We start from the raw sequence: 24,868 nt of genomic DNA, 5'->3' as shown, positions 1-24,868 counted from the left end.
AAAAGGGAGCGTTGGTTTGTTTTTCTATACAGTCAGTGTTGAGCTGGCTGGCTGTGCTGGGAGAAACCAGGGAGAACACTCGACAAGGGGATGCAGCTCAGAGCAGAGTTTCACCGTGGTAGCTTTTTCCGCCCTTGTTTCTTTCTTTCTGCCGTAAACAAAACACAAGACGTTGTTGTCGACGTCTTCCCACACCAACGGGGCTGTGGCTCGATCTGGCTGCCAACCCAGAACAGAACAATCAGAGAACGCAAGCCCGCTTCTCTCGCCCGCCTTTTCTCTCTGTCTCTCTATCTCTCTACTGACGTAAACAAAGGGAGATCGGGGGAAGCAGGCTACCTCTGTGAGAGAAGAGGACAATGAGGGCGACGTTTAAGGAGACAAAACAAAGTGTTTGGGTGAGAGAGGAAGAGAGACGTACAGGCTTAAAGACTGACGGAATGCCAAGCTGACAATAAACAAGCAAATAAGCATGTCTCCTCATTCAGGGTACAAAAACACAGACACACACTGTCACACAAAACACACTCAATACCCACACAGAGTACCTACAGTACAGTACTCAAGGTAAGGTAAGTGTCGACCAGAAAGTAGCCAAACTAACATACACACACACACTCTCCTCAAACGACCACAGTAACTACAGTTAAGTACATTCAATGTAATTGTAGTAGAGGATAAACTGCCTACTGCAGTAACTATAGTACAGCTTATTCACCAGTCAATTAAAGGTAAATGTAGAGGAGAACCTAACTAGGTAGGCCCCAGCCTCAGCCCCCAGGGCAGATTGGCACGAGTCGCCCCCCTATAATATCCCAGTATCCCTGTAGTCTCTCACAGTCACACCAGGAGCGCAGGCCTGAGCCCGTCCAGGCCCTTTGGAGGTAGATAAAGCACCGGGGCAACACTGGATTAGCCAGATAAGATAAGCGCACACTGCAGAGTCACATTATGCACGGGCACTGGGCTGGGCAGCCCCGAGCCGTTTAATGCAAACAGAGCCAGTCAGCTAGAGGGGAAATGTGTGTGTGTGTCCACACTGTACCGATGACCGCATAACGACGAGAGGAAATGGACCAAAACTTGGATAGAATAACACCAGATATGGTGCTGAAAAATCACTAATAGCATGTCTGTATCACAAATGTATTTCCGATAATAGTCTGTGAAACATTACTAATTGTAAAAACAAAAATGCTGTAGTGAAATTATATTAGTCTACTCTCCCAACATAAACAAGATATCAACTCTACATTATTCATTGATAAATACAACTTTTGTTTCTCTAATAAAATAGTAATTAAAAAGCAACAATCAAGCCTTTTAAAATATATTTGAAATTACAGACAATAAAATCAAAATTATAAAAAATATATACAGAATGGCATCCTCTTTTATTCCCACACAACATAGTCCCCTACTACCTAGTGGATGTACTGTAGCTAGCTACATACAGAGGCAATCAGAGTGAGAGACTGCCAGTCCAGTGTTTGGCTGGGATAGTGCGTCACTTGAGTGGGTTGAGTTACTGACGTGATCTTCCTGTCTGGGTTGGCGCCCCCCCCCCCCCTTGGTTTGTGCTGTGGTGGAGACCTCTGTGGGCTATACTCGGCCTTGTCTCAGGATTGTAAGTTGGTGGTTGGGGATATCCCTCTAGTGGTGCGGGGGCTGTGCTTTGGCGGAGTGGGTGGGGTTATATCCTTCCTGTTTGGCCCTGTCCGGGGGTTTCTTCGGATGGGGCCACAGTGTCTCCGGACCGCTCCTGTCTCAGCCTCCAGTATTTATGCTGCAGTAGTTTATGTGTCGGGGGGCTGGGGTTAGTTGGTTATACCTGGAGTACTTCTCCTGTCTTATCCAGTGTCCTGTGTGAATTTAAGTATGCTCTCTCTAATTCTCTCGTTCTCTCTTTCTCTCTGAGAACCTGAGCCCTAGGACCATACGTCAGGACTACCGGGCATGATGACACCCTGCTGCCCCCAGTCCGCCTGGCCTTGCTGCTATTCCAGTTTCAACTGTTCTGCCTGCGGCTACGAAACCCCTACCTGTCCCAGACCTGCTGTTTTCAACTCTAAATGATCGGCTATGAAAAGCCAACTGAGAGACCTGAGCCCTAGGACCATACGTCGGGACTACCGGCCGTGGTGACTCCTTGCTATCCCCAGTCCGCCTGGCCTTGCTGCTATTCCAGTTTAAACTGTTCTGCCTGCGGTTATGGAACCCCTACCTGTCCCAGACCTGCTGTTTTAAACTCTAATGATCGGCTATGAAAAGCCAACTGAGATTTATTCCTGATTATTATTTGACCATGCTTGTCACTTATGAACATTTTTGAACATCTTGGCATGGTTCTGTTATAATCTCCACCCGGCACAGCCAGAAGAGGACTGGCCACCCCTCATAGCCTGGTTCCTCTCTAGGTTTCTTCCTAGGTTTTGCCTTTCTAGGGAGTTTTTCCTAGCCACCGTGCTTCTACACCTGCATTACTAGCTGTTTGGGGTTTTAGGCTGGGTTTCTGTACAGCACTTCGAGATATTAGCTGATGTAAGAAGGGCTATATAAAATAAAATTGATTGATTGATTGATTGATTGATTGATAGTTAGAGATGGTGTTTGGCCCAGGCCGAGGAGTGTGTATGCCCGGCCGAGGAGTGTGTGTTCGCTGCCTCGACGGAGAAAGAGTTTGGCTACTTGTGTGTGTCTGCATCTGTGGATGTGGATTGCGGGCAGCGTTGAGTTGTGTGTGTGTCAAAGTGTGTGTCCACGCACAATGTTAGTTAGCTACTAGAGTGTGTGTGCAGTCAATTAATGACAGGGGGTAGTGTGTAGTGGAGTTTTTGGCTGTGTGTGTGTGTGTGTGGCGGCCGCGACAGTGTTTGGCCGTGTGTGAGGAAGCTATGATAGAGACAGTGTTTTGGCCGTGTGTGTGTGCGAATGTGGTTGGACAAATAAGACAATGTTTGTGTGTGTGTGTGTGTGTGTGTGTGTGTGTGTGTGTGTGTGTGTGTGTGTGTGTGTATGCACGATGGTGGCTGAGATACAACAATGTTTGGCTGTATTCAACGCCATCTCAGTTGGTCTTTGGCCGTGTGTCTGTGTGTCTGTGTTTCGTGGCTCTAACAGTAGTGTGTGTGTGTGTGTGTGTGTGTGTGTGTGTGTGTGTGTGTGCGCGACAGCGACTGATACTATGTTTGGCTGTATGTACGAGTGTGTGTGCAACGGTGGCTGAAACGGTGTGTGCGGTCTAGACTACGTTTGGCTTTGTGTGTGTGCAGCATTGACTGTGTGTGTATCTATACGGCGGTGGTGGCGGTGGCTGAGACGGTGTTTGGCAGCCAGGCTCGGCGTGGTGCTGGCGCTCATCGGGCAGACGGAGAAGATGAGGAGGCCTGAGAGGACACCCACACACCGCTCACAACATCCTGGTCCCAGGCCAACCCCAGAGAATCCCAGCAGCAACCAACGGGCCTTCCCAAATACACACACACACACCCTGTCGTAAACACACCCTTTCACTCACATGCACACAATCCCTGTCTCATAAACGCAAAATACATGCTCATATACACACTAGCAAAATAGCTCAGTGTCTCACACACAGAAACACATACTCCCTCTCCAGTGGATGCTGACTAAATTGCTCTTTCAAACACACTAAATTACACACACTCCCATCATTCTCTTTCACATTGCCACTGGAATCTACATTATTAAATTGCATTCAGGTGAAATCAAATTAAATTATAATGTAATGTGTTGGGCTTTATATTTCGTTATTTGTTTATAATCTCTATTAAATCCCCTCTATTTGTACAACACAAATACATTTGCAATTAAGAAGGAACAACTGGTTTAAATAAACATGAGAAAATGACAGCTGTGTGTTTTTCTGTCAGACTGTATGTATGAGAGAGAGAGACAGAGAGAGAGAGAGAGAAAGAGAGAGACAGAGAGAGAGAGAGAAAGAGAAAGAGAAAGAGAAAGAGAGAGAGAGCGAGAGAGCGAGAGAGAGAGAGAGAGAGAGCGAGAGCGAGAGCGAGAGCGAGAGAGAGAGAGAAAGAAAATGTGTGTGTGTGTGTGTGTGTGTGTGTGTGTGCGCGCGCGTTTGTGTATCCACTAACAAACACAGATCACTGACCTGGTGCCTGGACGAAGTAGGCCAGGTAGAGATCCAGCTCTTTGACGGAGACCCCGATGTGATGCGGCTGGACACACAGGCCGTGATTGGAGCACTGGGGCGACTTGGCCAGCCGCTCTCCGTCCGTACTCTCCAGGGGGCTTCCCTTGAATAGGATGACCATCACCAGGTCCAGCCTCCACACCTTGTCAGCCTGGCGGAGACAGTCGATCCTCCTGATCTTGCCCTTCTGGTCGGGGTTGGAGAGCACGCAGCAGGGGGCTTTCTTCCCTGTGATGGTGAGGACAAAGTCCTCCCGGAACTCTGGCCGGATGTCCTTGCGGAGCTTGGCAAGGAGTCTCGACGCCCATTTCTGTTTGATCTCAGATTTTTCTCCCAGCAGTTCGTCTTTGACTGCGCGCTCTTCCTCCTTGGACATCTTCTTCTCGTGCTTCTTGAAGTACTTGCGCTTGCGGGCCTGCAGGTTGAACCATGTGTAGGAGAATGCTCGGACGTGGGGCAGCAGGGCCTCGATGAACGGGTGGAATTCATCCTGGTGGTGGTGGGGGGGGTGGAAACAGGGGGAGGAGGAGGGGGAGAAATTAGGGGGGGAGGAGAAGGAGGGGGAGAGGGGGAGTGGGGGAGAGGGGAAGAGAGAGGAGAGGCAGTTAGCACCGGCGCGCAGCATTGAGGAGCAGCAGCTCCCGCTTTGTGGGAGCGGAGGGAGAGAATGAACGAGAGAGAGGTGCTGGGAGAGAGAGAGAGAGAGAGAGAGAGAGAGAGAGAGAGAGAGAGAGAGAGAGACAGAGAGAGAGAGAAAGAGTGAGAGAGAGAGAGAGAGAGAGAAAGAGAGAGCAGAGAGAGAGAGAGAGAAAGAGAGAGAAAGAGAGAGAGAGAGAGAGAGAGAGAGAGAGAGAGAGAGAGAGAGAGAGAGAGAGAGAGAGAGAGAGAGAGAGAGAGAGAGAGAGAGCAGAGAGGAATCAGACGCACACAGGCTACACACACAATATTATCTACCAGTAATATATAATAATAATACATTGTTGACAATATTTTGATTTGCTGAATTTCATGCCATTCGCCAACATTCATTAACGCGCACATAACAGGCATTTAATTGTGTAGAGTAAAGCTATCCTAACAATACACTAATAATAAAATGACTCAAATAAAATGGTTATTCAAACAGAGCAGGAAATTCAACTTTGCATTAAGTTAAAATCCATGCAGAATACCAACACAAGAGCTAGTACTCTCTTCTGAAACACCCTCATACCTGCTTCCTCTGTTAACACTTACAATAACTCAAATAAAAATAATTCAAGTTCTGAATGAAACATCATTGCCAGTCCTCAATAAAAATCATGTACATGAATGATTTTTGCCAAAGACTGAATTCGCTTCAATACTGAAATTCCATCAACAACAAAAACAGTCATCACAAAACAGAAGAGGATAGACAGAAAAAGAAAACCTTGGTAGTTACCATTTCGCTGTCTCATGATAAATTCACTGCGCCAGACAAAACAGTATCCCAGTTCGATACTGGTTTACTGAGTCAATACACAACTGCCTTCCACAACTACAGTATGTTCGAAATTACTAAACAAATGAAGAAAGGCAGGAAGGGGGAAGAAAATTGTCCAATAAATGCAGGAAGAAGAAAAACAAAGTCAAAAATGAAGGAGAGGCAAAGGAGGGGGTGAGGATGGTGTAATAACAGGACAGAAACACAGGAGGTACTGTAGCAGAAGAGCTGCAAAACGAGGTGATGTTCAAGAACACGAGAGAGAGAGGAGGGAAAGTTAAAAAGTGAATTACAAAACATCAACAAAGGTTGTACGCGTGCAATCAAATATAATACAATTTAAATAAAGGGATGAGATCAGTTTAAAAATGTAAAATAAAATTGCTTCTTTGTTCGCTTTCAAAAAATGAAAATATTTTTTTTGGGGGGGTGAAAAACAAAAAAATATGCTTTGGCAAAGCAGTAGTATCGTGGTATTGGTTCAGATCTGTAGGCTAAGTAAGACTCACGGACAGAGAGAGGAACTGAGAAACGGACGAAGAGAGGGAGGGGGGAGCAGGACAGAGACGAAGAGGAGAAAAAAACAACAAGAGGACTCAAATCAATGTTGGTAGAGTGTGTCCGACCGCTGGCAAACCCGGGCTGCAGCCTTCTTTCTCCCCCCCTCTTTCTCTCCAACTGTCTCTCTCTTTCTCTCTGTTCCTCTCCACTTTCCTTCTCTAACCATTGACTGAGTCTGTGCCAACGCGCACAAGGCCCACCTATTTGGCACAGAGTCCTGCTCAGCCTCAGCCAATACGCACGCTCCCAGCGACTGAAAGGGAGGGAAGATAGAGATATGGCAAAGAGGAGGGGGAGGTTGGGTTGGTCGCTGGTAGTGGAGAGAGTGGAGAGAGATAAAGAGCGAGGGAGCGCAAGAGAGAGAGAGAGAGAGAGAGAGGGAGGGAGGGGGGAGGGAGAGGGATGGAGGAAGGGAGGGAGAGTGGGATTGTGTGTAGAGCAGACAGAAGGCATGTCATTAGCCAAATAGACAAGTCCAATCTAGTGGAAAGGCAAAGTCCAGAGGATATTCATTTTACATGCACCAATCCAGACAGCACCCGCTCCACTCTACTCCCCCCACCCTCCCCCCTCCCTCACCCATCCTGCCTCTTCCGTCACCAGCATGGTCACCACCATCTCATCAAACCAGCACGATCTCTCTGGTTGTCTCCCAAATGGCACCCTCTATTCCCTATATAGTGCACTACTTTTGACCAGAGCCCTATGGGCCAAAGTATTGCAGTAAACAGGGTGCCATTTGGGACGCAGACACCCTCTCCCAGTGCACCCGCCCAGAGCCAATCCTTCCCTCCCCTCTCTCCCCCTCTTTCTCCCTCTCCTCCGCTCTCTGCTCGCGTTTCACCACCTTGGCACAGGATGCCATGAGAAAGCGCAGCCCCAAAATCCCACTAGACCCTCAAACCAAGCAGCTGCTCCTGGATTTACCACACAAACAAAGAGAGTGAGAGGGGGGAAAAGGAGAGAAGAACAACCATTCCTTTCCCCCCTTCTTCCCCCCCAAAATACATCCATCCATCCATCCTCTATCCAAAAACACTCTCCTGCTTTCCTGTTTTAAATCACTCTCTCGCATTTGTTCCAAACTGGACCTTTTTCTATTTGTTCTCTCACATTCATTCCAATTCTAAACTGGCCCTTTTTAGCAGCTGCGTGCTTGACAACAGCGTGTTCGACACACATTAAAAGTTTCTGTTACAAATGTAGAGTGCATTCCAATGAGAGGGGTTTAGTCAGTGGACAATGGGAACTTGGGAACTGAACCGGTCAGCTACGGACTGGACCGTATCTCTGTAAATGTAAATGTAGCCTATTTGCTGTTTATGAATGCAGGGCCGGCAGATACGTGAAACCTTACAAAGGATCCTTTCACTGCAAGTCACAAAAGTATATGGCCTGTCTGTGCCTCCAAAAATACACATCTATCCTTTCTTTGTCATATAAAAACATGCCATTTTTGTTGCTTTATTTTCATACTCCAACATGTAACGTTGGATGTAAAGCATTTCCATCCAGTGACGTAAAGGACATGCAAAACATCAGGTAGGTTAAACTGCAAGGAGTTGGCGACTGACTGCATCACCCTGGCTACCACTTTACTTGCTCTCATTGGCTGTCTGACCCTAGTGAGGAAGGAAGGAGTGTTCAGGAAATAGGACATTTAGGTTCCACAAGGGATATAATTCATACATATACTGTATAATTAATATATATATACTGTATATACAGCATTTCCGAGGGGGGGAAAATGTTAAAAGGATAATTCTCACAGCCATCCCATGATAGTATAATTGTTCATTTTTTTGTGAACACACACACACATACACACAAAATCACAAACCACATAACCCATATCTAAGTGATGTGAAAATAATAAGTAAATTCGGGCCAGGAGGAAATTACAGAGATTGTGTCAAAAATTTGCAAAATGGGAGCAGAATCATGTAGGTCCTCTGGCATGGAAGCGGAACTATTTGATTCCGAGTTCCAACATTTCCAGCCCCCGCTGTGTTCCAGCCCGATGGCCACTCTCTGAACACCCCTACAAAGACCAAGAATCCTCTGGTTCGAGCCCAGGGCCATCAGATCTACACAGCCATCTAGCCCAGCTTGCTCTCTCTGCCTCTGCCTGACAGTGAAGCCACGGCCTGGCTAGCCGGGTGGCTGGCTGCATGGTGCTGGATGGTGGTACTGAGCAAAGACCCAATCTGGACAGGCTGGGCTGGACGGACACTGGTTGACGCACATGCTAATACATAGGCGGGCACCGAATGTGGGAAGGAGAGACAACACAGTTGCTCTGTGGGCACAAAATGTGGGGGAGAGCACCAAATGTAGGGGAGAGAAGTTACAGAGAGAGGAATTTGGGAGAAATAACAAGATGAGAGGATAGATAGAGAGAGAGAGAGAGAGAGAGAGAGAGAGAGAGAGAGAGAGAGAGAGAGAGAGAGAGAATAAGGAATGAGAGAGGTGTGTCTAATAAGATTCTTGTTTAAAAATTATCAGAGAGTATCCATCCAATCTCTTAACTGAGCGTTAGGCATATTGTAATACAAAGAGATGGGGAGAGATGGCTACTTTGCAACCGGTAGTCTACTATTGCCACAAGTATCCATATTGTCATAAATATCATCCATATTGTCACAAGTAGCCTATCATGCTGCAACCACAACCAGACTGGAACAAAAACAGAAAATATAATCAAGTAAATGAATGAAAGCGCTCTATGATTCTGCACAATTAAAAAATAGCCCAGGATTCTATTGCTTACACTATCAATGCAAAATATTCAATCACAGACTGGCCATAACATGTCCATAAATCTGATGAACCAAAGTAAAGAAATCAAGCAAGCTCACATTTTTCATATGTATACTGTATATATATATTTATGTGAATCAATTGATATGACATTAACACTATTTGGTGTCTAAGATTTATTTTATAAAATCCAAAATACCTCAATAAAGCCACACATTTTACAGCTGAAGATTTTTTTCCCAGATTAATCTTAAATGATGCCTTTTATATAGTGCCGGACTGCTGCAGTTACGAACAAACATGGCCTATGTCTGTTTAATATAATTAGCAAAATGCTGAACTTTTATTATTTTGGCCAGGACACCAGTCTATGTGGCACCCTACCATTTATTATGGGGCATTTAATATAATTTTTCAAAAAGTATTTACATGCCTAGTTACAGTGGATCTGTTGGATGCATTTGGCCAATACATACGCTCGCTCGGCAGGCGGTCGGTGAGTGTGTGTCTGCCGCCAACAGCCGCCTGCCATGGGCCTCTTGCCGCGGGCCAGCGGTATAGTTACCGGTATCTCCTGTTCTGCAATCATGTTTTGGTTTTTTTGAGAGAGAGAGCTCATCTTATCTCCGCGTGCCACTCTCTCTTTCTCTAAACCATGACCTTTGTTCGCGAGGCTGCACAGAGACAAGCTCGAGCTCTCTCCTGCGCTTCTGTTTCTCACAAACGAAAAAGAGAGCAAGTGAAGTTAGAGAGACGGGGAAAAAACGAGTGTTTGGGACTGGGAAAGCCGCCTATAGTTTTAACAATGAGTGTATGTATATATGAATGGACAAAGCCATCGATTTTACACAGAAACCGCGGGAAAATACTATACAGAGTATAACAACTGCCAAAAAGGCAGACAAAGGGAAAAGAACGATAACGTTTACCCGAGGCATTATGGTTTGTGTGTGAGCAACACCCACAGTTCCATTGTTGCATTTTTATTTCTAATTGTTTATATAGAATCCTCAACAACCCTGCCCTATAAGCCTACAAGCAAAACACTTGTATATATCCTAGGCCAGCATTTAATAGGCCAGTAGGTCTATTGAGGATATCAGAAGGCCTCTGCACAAACTGCTCTCACACATGAGAAATAGGAAAGGCCTAACATTCCATATGAGGCAATTCAAAGCCTTCTCTCTAAGTTTGATACTATTGAATTATAAATGAATTTAAGTCCTACAAAACGGGTTTCTACTTCATATCTAATCTATAAGTGACATAGAATATAATCCTTTCCTTTATAGGTCTAAACCAATTAGACATTAAATTAAGCTGAAAATTAGCACTAGCAGTCCAGTAAGATACACAAACAAGTCCCCATTAAATTAAAGCTGTAAGGCAAGGACTAAAAATAAACCTTTAAATGTATATAGGCTACTTGAATGTTTAGGCAGACTATCTCTTTATCTTGAAAGGAATACGTAGCCTACTGGCGAAGCCTGCCAAAATGAGTCTCTTTCTTTCAATAGCCAAGGAATAAGCAGGTAGCCTAACGTTGGATGAAAACAGCACTCAGAACAAATGTAGGCTATATTTGCATTGCCAAGATTAACAACGGGCAGAAAAAATAAAATAAAAAGCGTTGCCGAGGGGGAAAATAACTCCTTGCTGTGGGGACCAGTAAATTGTAATCTCTTCCAGAAAACATGTTCTGCTATAGCCGCTTTCTGTGTTTTTGTAGAACTGCTTTAGATGACGACGGCATTTCTGAACTTCTCTCCTCTCTTCTTGTTATATTTGACTCACATAATATAGTCTGTTAAAATAGGAACAAACCTCCTCTCACTTCATCTTTCAATAAAAACAGATCCAAGTGGTGCGAAACTCCGCGTTATCGACTTGCAGGCGCGAGGCTCAACCAAAAGCAGAAACACTTTCAGCCAAATAGGTCAGCTTTTTCTCACAGGAAAATTGAACATTTTACTATTCGTAAACATAAATATAGCCCGTGTGTGTTATCTATAGAGCCAATGTTATACTGCACATAATTTTGCTTTCAGGTTTTTAGTCTGAATAGGCCCCTCTGCAGACATATATAGGCTTAATTACAATGGTTTGTAACAATTTAAACTATCAACCACATATAATAACCCAAATGATAAAGATTGACTACAAATAATCTTTCGGAATAAGATTAATAAAGAAATTGTCTATTTTCATACAGTGGGCCTATGCATTTAGCCTATTTGTAAATTACTTTAATCTTCTGTTTTGTTCTAGTATGGTCTTAAACGAGTAGAGACACATCATGTATGAAAATGGATGCACTCACTAACTGTAAGTCGCTCTGGATAAGAGCGTCTGCAAAATGGCTAAAATGTAAAATGTAAAAATGTAATCATGTAATAACATCAAAATAATCCTAATTAGATAAATGAACCATGAATACACCCCAATAATATATTCAATGTTTCTTTACTGCTTGAAATTACTAAAAAAAGACTTTATTATTTGACAAATTCTGCTACATATTGAGATTTAACAACGGATACATGCAACTAATACACAATACGTCACAATTTCGTTCACATTCTTTGAAATGTCCTTTCAGCCTGGTTGCCATCTCTGTTGCGCAATTACTTTCCACTCCTTGCCACTGCTGTCATTTGCCAAAGACTGGAGTGGAAAGTCAGCTAAAAAAGACTTGTAGATCCGAAAACAAATGATCAAGTTGATTAAATAATGTTTAATTTTCGTGCACTTAACCTTATAGCCTGAATCAGTACGAAGTTACATTTACTCAGAAAAATGCTTTTACTTTACTGGACAATAGTGCAATCCTCTATTTCTAATGTTGGCCAATTTTGGCAAATGATGCTTTAAACAATGAAATGCTATTCATTGGATTCATATGTATTTATTGTTGAGACAGTTTGGTAACCTAAACGTTTTTTTCTGTACATAACATAGGCCTTTTATGTGGTGTAGCAGTTGAGAGTATAGGGCAACATTTTATTTTCTTCTAAAATACAAAATGTACAGTAGAAAAAACTAATTAACCATCAGTATATTTGTATAAGCTAATAATAATAATAATAATACTTTTTCGATGCAAAAATACATTTGGGGATAATATAATTATGTTTCTTTACTCAAATGCCTTGCTCAAACAGTCTGATCATGCAGAAATATTATAAATTACAAAAACACTTCATACCATTGCCATTCAAATATCACTGCTTCTGTCGTGAATGTTTCTTATTTTTCATAGTAACATTTCTAGAAATGCATTACAAATGCATTGTAAAAAATAACACAATTCACCTATCACACAAGTTAACGTGTCGTTGGACTAGATTATTATTTCCGTGTTAGGCCTACTTATAAATAGGGATATGATGTAAAAAATGATGGTTATGGTCAAGTTGTGGAAGGAAATCGAATTATTTTTTTTAAAAATGTGATTGGAATGTATGACTTCATTCTATCTTAGCATAAGGTGAATTCAAGATGGTGAAGCAACGACAGGTGAGTGACACGGAGTACTGGAGATCTGCACGTATTCTCGCCCTCTCCCATAAAACACAAAGTCACTGGAGAGCGCGAGGACGGACGTGTCACAGTTGGAATTGGGAGGACAACATTCGACATCTGCTCAGTAAAATCACATATTGACAGGTACTGCGATGATGTAAGGGAAAGAGTGCGAGAGATTTGGGCCACGGCACCTGTGGATATTTTCCACGTCATATGCTAGTGTGTGTGTGTGTATGTGTGTGTGTTACAGCTTACTTTCTAGGGTGTTCTGTATTCAAGTTTCGGTGTTCTAGAATAGATTGCGAAATTACTATGAGTCATTAAGTTTTTTAAGTGCCTGTGCTTTGCATAGAAAATCCAATGCAAACTTCTTAACTTCCCTCCTAAACTTTGTATAGGGCAGGAAATTCTGCATTAATATGGAGCATTCTGCCATTTTAGGCTATTCTGTGTTAAAAGAAAAAGGGAAAAATGTGTTCCTAAAATGTGTTCCTATAGCTACAGCCAAGTTTCCATGTTTTTATTCCCACGAGGAGAGCAGGAAAAGCAAGGTGTGCAGGACAGCACAACCGCACTGCAGTTGCAGCAGACTAGCATACCATTGCAAGTTTGCAACTGTGTATAGGCCATAGGGTTTAAAACAATAGTCAAAAGAGCAAAGACAGGTTACAATAGCATCACTTCTTCCTCACAAAAACTCTCTCTCTCTCTCTCTCTCTCTCTCTCTCTCTCTCTCTCTCTCTCTCTCTCTCTCTCTCTCTCTCTCTCTCTCTCTCTCTCTCTCTCTCTCTCTCTCTCTCTCTCTCTCTCTCTCTCTCTCTCTCTCTCTCTCTCTCTCTCTCTCTCTCTCTCTCTCTCTCTCTCTCTCTCTCTCTCTCTCTCTCTCTCTCTCTCTCTCTCCTGCCAAAATCCAGAAAAACTCTGTCCTTTCTTTCTTTCTTTCTTTCTTTCTTTCTTTCTTTCTTTCTTTCTTTCTTTCTTTCTTTCTTTCTTTCTTTCTTTCTTTCTTTCTTTCTTTATTTTCTCGTTAGTGAGGCAGTTAGAATGATGATGAACGTGTGTCTGTGCATCGTTTGTAATTATCCCTGTTTACACACTGACGCATTACTATGTGTGAAAGTCTGGAAGCATTTACGTGGCGAGGGAGTGAGTGTGTGAGTGTGTGTGAGTGTGTGTGTGTGTGAGGCCCTGAGTGTATGTGTGCTATAAACGGAACCAGACACACAGGGCCCTGACCGGATCGGAGCCTCTTCCAGCTATACACTACAAATCCCAGAATGCACAGCAGGAGGCTTAGTCCAGACAATGGCCCAGTCTTATGCTAACAATTTCCTGCCTGGTGATAAGACTAAAATATCACAATATTGACAATTGATACAGCAGCCTAACATTACTGAGAAGATTCATTGTGTCTATTGGATGCGAAATAATGCATTCATAACTCATTCATTCAGCCATTCATTGATTCATCCATTCAATGATTTATTTACATTTACATTTGAGTCATTTAGCAGACGCTCTTATCCAGAGCGACTTACAGTTAGTGAGTGCATACATTATTTTATTTTTCATACTGGCCCCCCGTGGGAATCGAACCCACAACCCTGGCGTTGCAAACGCCATGCTCTACCAACTGAGCTACATCCCTGCAGGCCATTCCCCTCCCCTACCCTGGACGACGCTGGGCCAATTGTGCGCCGCCCCATTCAGTGCTACATGACATTATTAAGAGGGTATATTTCAGTGTCGGGCAGGGAGAAGCAGCTAAGCGGATCAGATATGTCACTAAGTCCCCTGTCCATTATTATTGTACCAGTTGCCCCGGGGGCGGCGCTAGGTATTCTCTGTCTGCCCCCCAGCCGGCCGGCTCCAGTAAAAGTGAATGCACAGCATTCCCCCCAGCAGTCCACAAGGGCGGCCATTCCTGAAAAGGTCAAGTGGGCAGTGCCTGACACTCAGGGGGGAGGGCAGGGTGTGTGTGTGTGTGTGTGTGTGTGTGTGTGTGTGTGCGTGTGTGTAGGAGGCGGGGGGACAGACAGTTTTCCAGCTAAAGGAGAGGGAGGGGACTGTCTCACACTCTGAACCTGAGTGTGTGTATATGTCTGTCATGGACACTGTCTGACACACGCATACACACACAGTCAGGTTCAGATACAGTATATATCGTATTCCAATAACAGCTTGACCACAGTACAGCTGCAGGGACTTGATATAAACTTTGTATGAGTGTTTGTTGAGTACAGCAGGAATGAAGCAGATAATTTAACCAGATATCCCCTCTCCTCTCCTCTCCTCTCCTCTCCTCTCCTCTCCTCTCCTCTCCTCTCCTCTCCTCTCCTCTCCTCTCCTCTCCTCTCCCCCTCCTCTCCCCTGCTCTGCCAACAGCCAGCCAGGACCCGGCTCTCCCTGAAACAAGAGATGCTCTATTGAGTGAGTTCCCTCCTCTCTCTCCCTTTCTCTCTATCTTTCTCTACTGCTCTCTCTCGCTCTCCCCTTCACTCACTCTTACTCCCTCTCTCTCTGTTTCTGTATCTCTCTCTCTCCCGCTCTCTCTTTTATTCCTCCTCAGTCCTCCCTCTGCCAGTTAGTGAGGCGAGGTGCCAACCCTTCCCAACAGCCGGGCACGATGCCCTCACCCTTTATGCAAATGCCTCGCCACCATCCCACCAGCCCAACTCACACATTAATTCTGGATCCCGCCAACCCCACCTCCAGCACCCTTCCCGAATTCCACCACCCTTTCCTCGCTCTCTCACTCGGGTCTGCAGTCTCTCTCTCTCTTTTGACATCTCTCTTTACTTCTCTCTCTCTGTAACCCTTACTCTCTCTTGTCATCTCGGTCTCTCTTTCTCTCCCTCCGTTCCCCTTCTCTCTTTTTCTCTCTTCTCCCACACACATGGACCACCCTACACAGCTTGACTCGACCAGACTCCAAACTTGTACAGTCATTCATTCCACCAGTGCCAAACGGACAAGTGCAATGAGACTCCCTTTTAGCCTTCCTAGTTTACCACACACGCACACGCACACACACACACACACACACACACACACACACACACACACACACACACACACACACACACACACACACACACACACCTGGCAGGCAGTAACTCTTCCCTGCCCACATACCTCATTTGACTATGGCTAGTATAAACAGAGATTTGCTCCAACATTTCCCAAAGCCTTTAAAGTGTTACTCTTCCCTCTCTGTTCTGACGACGACATCTTACATAAGATATATCCATCTAAAGAACCCTCATGTTATTGAACTGGAAATGACTCCATTGAAATGTATTGTGTCAGGATTATACACCGTTGATGATGCATTGTACTGTTTATAAGAGGATACTACTTTACCAGTCGGTCATCACCAGTCGCCACTTTTGTAAATGTACTGTGTCAGTTGATGTATTAGTATAGTAATACTATGGGTCTGTCATCACCGTAGAATACATTTATTCGTTGTGAGGGATGGCCGCATTGTCCTCCACCACCTACACTAGGATTAACTGTCCTGTTCTCCTCCTATTGAAACCCTAGTCCTCCACCAACTGTTACACTTGTCACTCTTGATGAATTAAATTGAACTAAAATATATCTTAGTTAGTGCCCAGAGCTTTTCCTAGTAAGGTCATGTTTTCAAGGAAAACGGGCCCTAATCATAGTAAATGGAACTCCACTAAAATCCTGTGGCTCGGTTACAATATCCTCTGTTACAACATCCTCTGTTACAACATCCTCTGATACAACATCTTCTGTTATACATCCTCTGGTACAACATCCTCTGGTACAACATCCTCTGTTACAATGAAGCGATGCATCTGGCATGCAAGTGGTAGCTAAACTAGTATGGACATTGGAACATAGTCCATGAGTCACTAGAGCTAGACCCTGCACTGTTTGTGTGCTGTCTGGTGCTTGGTTGGCAATGCGAGGGTTAAAGGCTGCACTATATATGTGTTGGGGCATGGCCTGTTGGATGGCAGTGCCAGGGTTAAAGGTGGTACTTTTTGTGTGCTGAGGCTTGTGCTCGACCGTCTGCTTATTTCTAGTGAGAAGTTGTTAAAATAGTCGTAATCTTCAAGCAACTCTTTTGTTTGAAATGTGTGTCCCAAATTGCACCCTATTCCCTACATAGTGCACTACTTTTGACCATGGCCTATAGGTATCTCATCAAAAGTGTATATAGTGCACTATATAGGGAATAGGTTACCATTTGGGATGCAGCCAGGGTCTGAGAGGAGACACAGGGGAGGGAATCACATCTCTCCAACAGGGAGGATATAGAACCTGTTTCATTTAATTCAGCCCTAGATCAAAATCCTTTAAAAAAACTACCTAAGAACAGTACTTATTTCAAACACCTTTTCCTACTTCCTAACTCAGGGGTGGGCATCTACGGCCCGTGGGCCCAGCACTTTCAATAGCTAAATTCATGGCAAAAACCACCTAAGATGGGCACTTATTCCAAACACTTTCACTTCCAAACCGTAGTAACACAGTGACAGATATGGTGGTGGTACCGCTGGTTATACAGTGAGTCAGAACAAAAGAGAGAGAGCTGGACTGTTCTCCTATTCTGAGAGTAGTTGTTGCACACACACACACACACACACACACACACACACACAAACGCACACTGTAGCTGCCACGTCAGATGCTGCTCAACTTCTTGGCTGTCAGTCAGGAGACGCAGGGCTGATTCAGGCTGAAAAGAAAGAGCTTGCCTTTAAAGCTACAATCTGTGATCTAAGAATATTTTCAAGAGTTCACTTTCAATTCTAGATTGATTCTTGAGGAATATAACTTGCGTTGTGAGCCTATAGCACAACTGTCCTTACCTTATCGTAAACTCAAAATACACTTTTTTATTACTCCCTTGTTTACAAACTGCCGTTTTGCTGAGAACAAAACCCAGACTGTAGCTTTAAAATGTGCAGTGCAGTAGCCATAGCCGAGCCAAGCCTCACACCACCACTGTGGCCAAATGAGTCAAGCCAGAGCTATAGCTGCTACTCCATCACAAACACAAACAGCCGTGTGGGTTTGACCTCTGCTGTTCTGTTCAATCATGCTTCAGACTGCAAGAGAAGACTGTTTCAGGATGGAGACGAGAGAGTTCCAGAATGTTTACGGTTACCAATTGTCCTGTTACAGTGTGCACGCACACACACACATTCGAGCTTCAGGGCCGAAAAGCGAACACACAGTGTATATAAGAATCAGATGTACAATAGGATTTAGAGTTTACGTCGTTCTCCAATAGGAAGGAATAGCATTATAGAATACAACTGCTGTATTGTGTGAGTCAACAGTACAGTTTCTGGCTTTCAAATATGTGATTCTTCAGGGGGAAAGGAAAGGGAACTCCAGTATGTTTTCTGTCTAAAGCTGCGTCCCAAATGACACCCGATCTTCAAAGGGCTCTGGTCAAAAGTACTGCACTATGTAGGGAATAGGGTGCCATTTGACACACAAGCCCATCAAGGGGGATAGAGGAGGATTGAGAGGAGGTACATTTCCATAATATCTGATTCCTCAGATAGGTACTTGGCTATTAGCGCTAGCTCCCTCTAAGTAGTATAATATGGGCTATGTCCCAAATGGCACCCTATTCTCTATATAGTGAACTACTTTTGACCAGAGCCATATGGGGCCCTGGTCAAAAGTAGTGCACTATATAGGGAATAGGGTGCCATGGTTTCGATGCATTAGCATTAGCATTCCATCACATCACGTAAAGAAATTCAATATGTTCAACCATTTTAGTCTGGAGGGGAAGACAGTGGAGTCAGGCAAGTTGGAGAACCAGGTAGGGTTTAACATAGAGGCTGACTGGGGAGGGAAGTTGGGTAACTGTCTTTGGGAATGAATGGCATTCCGTTCTTAGACAATGGACTAGCAAATGGAGAAATAGTTGTTAGATAGGCTAGACAAGCTGTTTTCCAAAGAAAGTTAGCACAGTTTCACAAAATCAGAGATAAGACCCATGGCTCTTACTGAGAGAGAGAGAGAGAGAGAGAGAGAGAGCGCAAGAAAGAGAGCGCACGTGCGAGAGAGAGAGAGAGAGAGAGCACGCACGAGCGAGAGAAAGAGAGAGAGAGGGTGTGTGTGATATTGTGTGTGTGTGTGTGTGCAGGCACATGTGCAGGTATCTCCTGTACTGAGAGAACTCTGAGACACAGAGACAGTGAGCAGTAGGTTCCAGTACTTACTCTGGTCCAGGTCAGCATTTTATCACCTGTGTAAAAGGCCTGACTACACACTGCCACGCTATGATTCACACACAAACACATCCCAACCCCCCACACACACACAAAAGGCAAATCTTGAAGTAATAACAAATAAAATGGGGGAAGTTTTACATTATTCCGATATTTGTTTAAAAGCGGTCGAGAATTCACTCCCATAAAGCCTCCATCTCAAAATTCCTCTGTTTAGAACACGAGAGAGAACATTCAAACAGTGTAAATTCCCATTGCTGGGAAATTGATCGGCCCTATTCCAGGAGCAATCCATAACATCTGAATATAAAAATAAATAAATTGAGCGCAACTGGGAAAACACAAACTGCCGGGAACTAGTTCGATTCACATTGGAGATGTATGTTTTTCCTCCTCCATGGCTGTGTCCCAAATGGCACCCTATTCCCTAAATAGTGAACTACTTTTGAACAGGGCCCATGGGGCTCACAAACTCATACCACTCTCACTGAGCTGGCTTGTTGTCGCCCCTGTTCCAGTTAACTCACCACAAGCCAGAGGGAGTGCCGCAAGAATGTCTAAATCAGCATCATTAGGCCTGTGTGCTCTAAACACACAAGTTTCCCCTGAGTCTGGAGCCCTGGTGTGTGTGTGTGTGTGTATGTCTTTAAGTCAATAAACACAAACATATCACCATCTCCCACCCAGCCACAACCCCACCTAGCTATCTGCCTCCCTAGTTGTAGCCGCCAGCCCCCCAATACCGACAACCGCCCTCACCCCTGCACCACGGTTAACCACCCGTGTGTGTGTGATGAGAGATGGGGCTCCAAACGTGTTTAATTTGAGGGTCTGACTCCGAGTTGAAGAGTTGCGTGTGTGTGACTGTGTTGAAATTCCACAGGCGAGATTGGTCAAATTAAACTAGGAATAATGTAAGGAGTGTAACAATGGAAAGTGTTAGAAGTGAGTTTGTGGTAAGACATTCTAATCCACATCTGCATGTGTTTTACTATGGTTTCACATTAACTTACAATTGCCTCTCAGCGCATGTTTGTGTGTGTGTGTGTGAGGGTGTGTGTGTGTGTGAGTGTGTCCCTCTCTTCCCCAATCCATATGGGTATTATCAACCGTCATTACGGACAATTTAATAACGATCACCATCAGAGTTGACTGATTCTTACCATGTTATTTAGCAATTGTCAATATTTCTGGCAGTGCCGCGGATGGTGGATTATACAGTGGGGGAAAAAAGTATTTAGTCAGCCACCAATTGTGCAAGTTCTCCCACTTAAAAAGATGAGAGAGGCCTGTAATTTTCATCATAGGTACACGTCAACTATGACAGACAAAATGAGGAAAAAAAATCTAGAAAATCACATTTTTGGATTTTTAATTAATTTATTTGCAAATTATGGTGGAAAATAAGTATTTGGTCACCTACAAACAAGCAAGATTTCTGGTTCTCACAGACCTGTAACTTCTTCTTTAAGAGGCTCCTCTGTCCTCCACTCGTTACCTGTATTAATGGCACCTGTTTGAACTTGTTATCAGTATAAAAAGACACCCGTCCACAACCTCAAACAGTCACACTCCAAACTCCACTATGGCCAAGACCAAAGAGCTGTCAAAGGACACCAGAAACAAAATTGTAGACCTGCACCAGGCTGGGAAGACTGAATCTGCAATAGGTAAGCAGCTTGGTTTGAAGAAATCAACTGTGGGAGCAATTATTAGGAAATGGAAGACATACAAGACCACTGATAATCTCCCTCGATCTGGGGCTCCACGCAAGATCTCACCCCGTGGGGTCAAAATGATCACAAGAACGGTGAGCAAAAATCCCAGAACCACACGGGGGGACCTAGTGAATGACCTGCAGAGTGCTGGGACCAAAGTAACAAAGCCTACCATCAGTAACACACTACGCCGCCAGGGACTCAAATCCTGCAGTGCCAGATGTGTCCCCCTGCTTAAGCCAGTACATGTCCAGGCCTGTCTGAAGTTTGCTAGAGTGCATTTGGATGATCCAGAAGAGGATTGGGAGAATGTCATATGGTCAGATGAAACCAAAATATAACTTTTTGGTAAAAACTCAACTCGTCGTGTTTGGAGGACAAAGAATGCTGAGTTGCATCCAAAGAACACCATACCTACTGTGAAACATGGGGGTGGAAACATCATGCTTTGGGGCTGTTTTTCTGCAAAGGGACCAGGACGACTGATCTGTGTAAAGGAAAGAATGAATGGGGCCATGTATCGTGAGATTTTGAGTGAAAACCTCCTTCCATCAGCAAGGGCATTGAAGATGAAACGTGGCTGGGTCTTTCAGCATGACAATGATCCCAAACACACCTCCCGGGCAACGAAGGAGTGGCTTCGTAAGAAGCATTTCAAGGTCCTGGAGTGGCCTAGCCAGTCTCCAGATCTCAACCCCATAGAAAATCTTTGGAGGGAGTTGAAAGTCTGTGTTGCCCAGCGACAGCCCCAAAACATCACTGCTCTAGAGGAGATCTGCATGGAGGAATGGGCAAAAATACCGGCAACAGTGTGTGAAAACCTTGTGAAGACTTACAGAAAACGTTTGACCTGTGTCATTGCCAACAAAGGGTATATAACAAAGTATTGAGAAACTTTTGTTATTGACCAAATACTTATTTTCCACCATAATTTGCAAATAAATTCATAAAAGATCCTACAATGTGATTTTCTGGATTTTATTTTCTCATTTTGTCTGTCATAGTTGACGTGTACCTATGATGAAAATTACAGGCCTCTCTCATCTTTTTAAGTGGGAGAACTTGCACAATTGGTGGCTGACTAAATACTTCCCCCCCCCACTGTATTAGAGCAGGGATAGGCAACTAGATTCAGCCGTAGGACGATTTTTGTCGCAGCGGATGGTCGGGGGCCCGAGGATAATTATATGAACTTGTACACTGCAAATTGACCACAACTATGCCCAAAAAGAGATTGTATTTGAAAATAACAGTAATTTCATACCTTGATTACATTGAGACGCGATCAGGTTTACTTTTTTCATTTTTGCTGAATTCAAAACAAAAATATATATATATATATATATATATATTTTTTTTTACTAAACTTTGGCAGGCCAAAAGGAATCCCTCCTGTTGCCGACCCCTTTATTAAATCCTAATATAGGGACTAGTCTGCAATCAGACTGAAAACAACAGCAGCAGGCACCTGAATCTAACTTTCTCTTCTCAAAGCATGAGAAATAATAATTTGCAAATAACTAATTTAACCCTTCTTGAACAACATGAACCATCACCAAGCATCTATGTTTAGAGGAACACGTTTGGGCCAATGGAATTTATTCACACTGACAGCCAGAGAATCACGACAATAGCCATTAAGTAGGAATGGACGCATGTACAGTGGGGAAAAAAAGTATTTAGTCAGCCACCAATTGTGCAAGTTCTCCCACTTAAAAAGATGAGAGAGGCCTGTAATTTGCATCATAGGTACACGTCAACTATGACAGACAAATTGAGGAAAAAAAATCCAGAAAATCACATTGTAGGATTTTTAATGAATTTATTAGCAATTTATGGTGGAAAATAAGTATTTGGTCACCTACAAACAAGCAAGATTTCTGGCTCTCACAGACCTGTAACTTCTTCTTTAAGAGGCTCCTCTGTCCTCCACTCGTTACCTGTATTAATGGCACCTGTTTGAACTTGTTATCAGTATAAAAGACACCTGTCCACAACCTCAAACGGTCACACTCCAAACTCCACTATGGCCAAGACCAAAGAGCTGTCAAAGGACACCAGAAACAAAATTGTAGACCTGCACCAGGCTGGGAAGACTGAATCTGCAATAGGTAAGCAGCTTGGTTTGAAGAAATCAACTGTGGGAGCAATTATTAGGAAATGGAAGACATACAAGACCACTGATAATCTCCCTCGATCTGGGGCTCCACGCAAGATCTCACCCTGTGGGGTCAAAATGATCACAAGAACGGTGAGCAAAAATCCCAGAACCACACGGGGGGACCTAGTGAATGACCTGCAGAGAGCTGGGACCAAAGTAACAAAGCCTACCATCAGTAACACACTACGCCGCCAGGGACTCAAATCCTGCCGTGCCAGACGTGTCCCCCTGCTTAAGCCAGTACATGTCCAGGCCCGTCTGAAGTTTGCTAGAGTGCATTTGGATGATCCAGAAGAGGATTGGGAGAATGTCATATGGTCAGATGAAACCAAAATATAACTTTTTGGTAAAAACTCAACTTGTCGTGTTTGGAGGACAAAGAATGCCGAGTTGCATCCAAAGAACACCATACCTACTGTGAAGCATGGGGGTGGAAACATCATGCTTTGGGTCTGTTTTTCTGCAAAGGGACCAGGACGACTGATCCGTGTAAAGGAAAGAATGAATGGGGCCATGTATCGTGAGATTTTGAGTGAAAACCTCCTTCCATCAGCAAGGGCATTGAAGATGAAACGTGGCTGGGTCTTTCAGCATGACAATGATCCCAAACACACCGCCCGGGCAACGAAGGAGTGGCTTCGTAAGAAGCATTTCAAGGTCCTGGAGTGGCCTAGCCAGTCTCCAGATCTCAACCCCATAGAAAATCTTTGGAGGGAGTTGAAAGTCTGTGTTGCCCAGCGACAGCCCCAAAACATCACTGCTCTAGAGGAGATCTGCATGGAGGAATGGGCCAAAATACCAGCAACAGTGTGTGAAAACCTTGTGAAGACTTACAGAAAACGTTTGACCTGTGTCATTGCCAACAAAGGGTATATAACAAAGTATTGAGAAACGTTTGTCATTGACCAAATACTTATTTTCCACCAGAATTTGCAAATAAATTCATTAAAAGTCCTACAATGTGATTTTCTGGATTTTTTTTTCTCATTTTGTCTGTCATAGTTGACGTGTACCTATGATGAAAATTACAGGCCTCTCTCATCTTTTTAAGTGGGAGAACTTGCACAATTGGTGGCTGACTAAATACTTTTTTCCCCCACTGTATTGTGAGGCCTGTACTTGCACAAACTCAAGATTGCGTCAGTCACATCAAAACATAAAAATACCGTAGTTGCATCCCAAATGGCATCCTATTCCCTATATAGTGCACTACTTTTGACCAATAGGGTGCCATTTGGGATGCAGACCTATCCCTCTTATCAAGCCATGATAAGCAGCCATGATTAGAGCATATTATGGGATGAGAGCGTTGACGTGTCAATACTGTCAATGTGTCAAGTGAAAAGCAGGTCTGTTCAACGCGGCCTCGTACTCCCATTTTCATTCTCAGAAACACACACGTATGTACGCACTGACACATCTGTATGCAGGAAGAAGAAGCTTTCATAAATTAATATTCAGCCCAGCAGCTTTGGAAGTACAGTGCAGTACGTTGCCATGGCTTTTCGAATCACACAACAGTATTCTGATTAAAATGTTGTATATAATCAAAATAAATGAATCACAGACGATCTGACTTACTCTATGAGCATCATGATCACTTGGCCAAGTGACTGGGAAGAATCCAGAAAAAGTCTCCTCTTAAGTCTATCTATGCCAACGCTGCTTTAAGAAATACATGACAAACAGAAAGAAAGGAAAGTAGCTAATGTTACAACAGAGTTACAGCTAATTGTGATGTGACCTATTGATGTGAGGGTCTGCAAGTGCTGCAAACTGGCCACAAAGAAGTCTCTCTCTCTAATACAGTACACACACTCATTCTCCCTCTCTCTCTGTTTCTACACAGACACACACACACACACACACACACACACACGCACTCTCTCTCTTTCTCTCTCTCCCTACACACACACAATCTCTTTTCCACACAGGCCTCCCTCCCTCTGTGTGCTCACAGCTGTGGATCTTGTACTGGGTTCACCTAAGGTAAAGATATGGTATATTACGTAATGGCTTATAGATTTTTCCACCCCTGGCAGGCAGCCAAAACCCTCCTCCTCTCTCCAGAGGAGTGAGAGCAGTGAGTTGAGAGTAGAGTAGAGCAGAGAGTTAGAGAACACTTTGTTCTACTGAGACTGACTGACTGTACTGTTCAGGCCTAGCCCAGCCTGGACAGTACAGTTCTACTACGGTGGTGTACGGAATCGTTTTTCAGTATGAAAAGTACTGGACTGACTGACAGAGAGAGAGAGAGAGAGAGAGAGCGAG

General features: G+C 44.0%; 1 protein-coding gene across 1 annotated transcript in view; it reads right to left on the bottom strand.

Annotated features, from left to right (window-relative positions):
- Nucleotides 1–3,296: 3,296 nt before the first annotated feature.
- LOC311118500 (nuclear factor 1-like) overlaps nucleotides 3,297–24,868 on the bottom strand; it is a gene marked incomplete at its 3' end in the record, with an annotated part of 52,191 nt that continues 30,619 nt past the window's right edge. Inside the window, exons 3-4 of the mRNA XM_084193293.1 lie at nucleotides 4,136–4,667; nucleotides 3,297–3,386 (exon numbers count right to left, since the gene is read on the bottom strand). Of these exons, the coding sequence (XP_084049419.1) occupies nucleotides 3,297–3,386; nucleotides 4,136–4,667 (622 nt within the window). The remainder of the gene's footprint in view (nucleotides 3,387–4,135; nucleotides 4,668–24,868) is intronic.

Source organism: Coregonus lavaretus (assembly GCF_964263955.1).
Source record: "Coregonus lavaretus genome assembly, contig: HAP1_SCAFFOLD_955, whole genome shotgun sequence".
NCBI classification, from domain to species: domain Eukaryota; kingdom Metazoa; phylum Chordata; class Actinopteri; order Salmoniformes; family Salmonidae; genus Coregonus; species Coregonus lavaretus.
The sequence above is the reverse complement of the archived record's forward strand: the minus strand, read 5'-3'. Positions and strand labels throughout refer to the sequence as shown.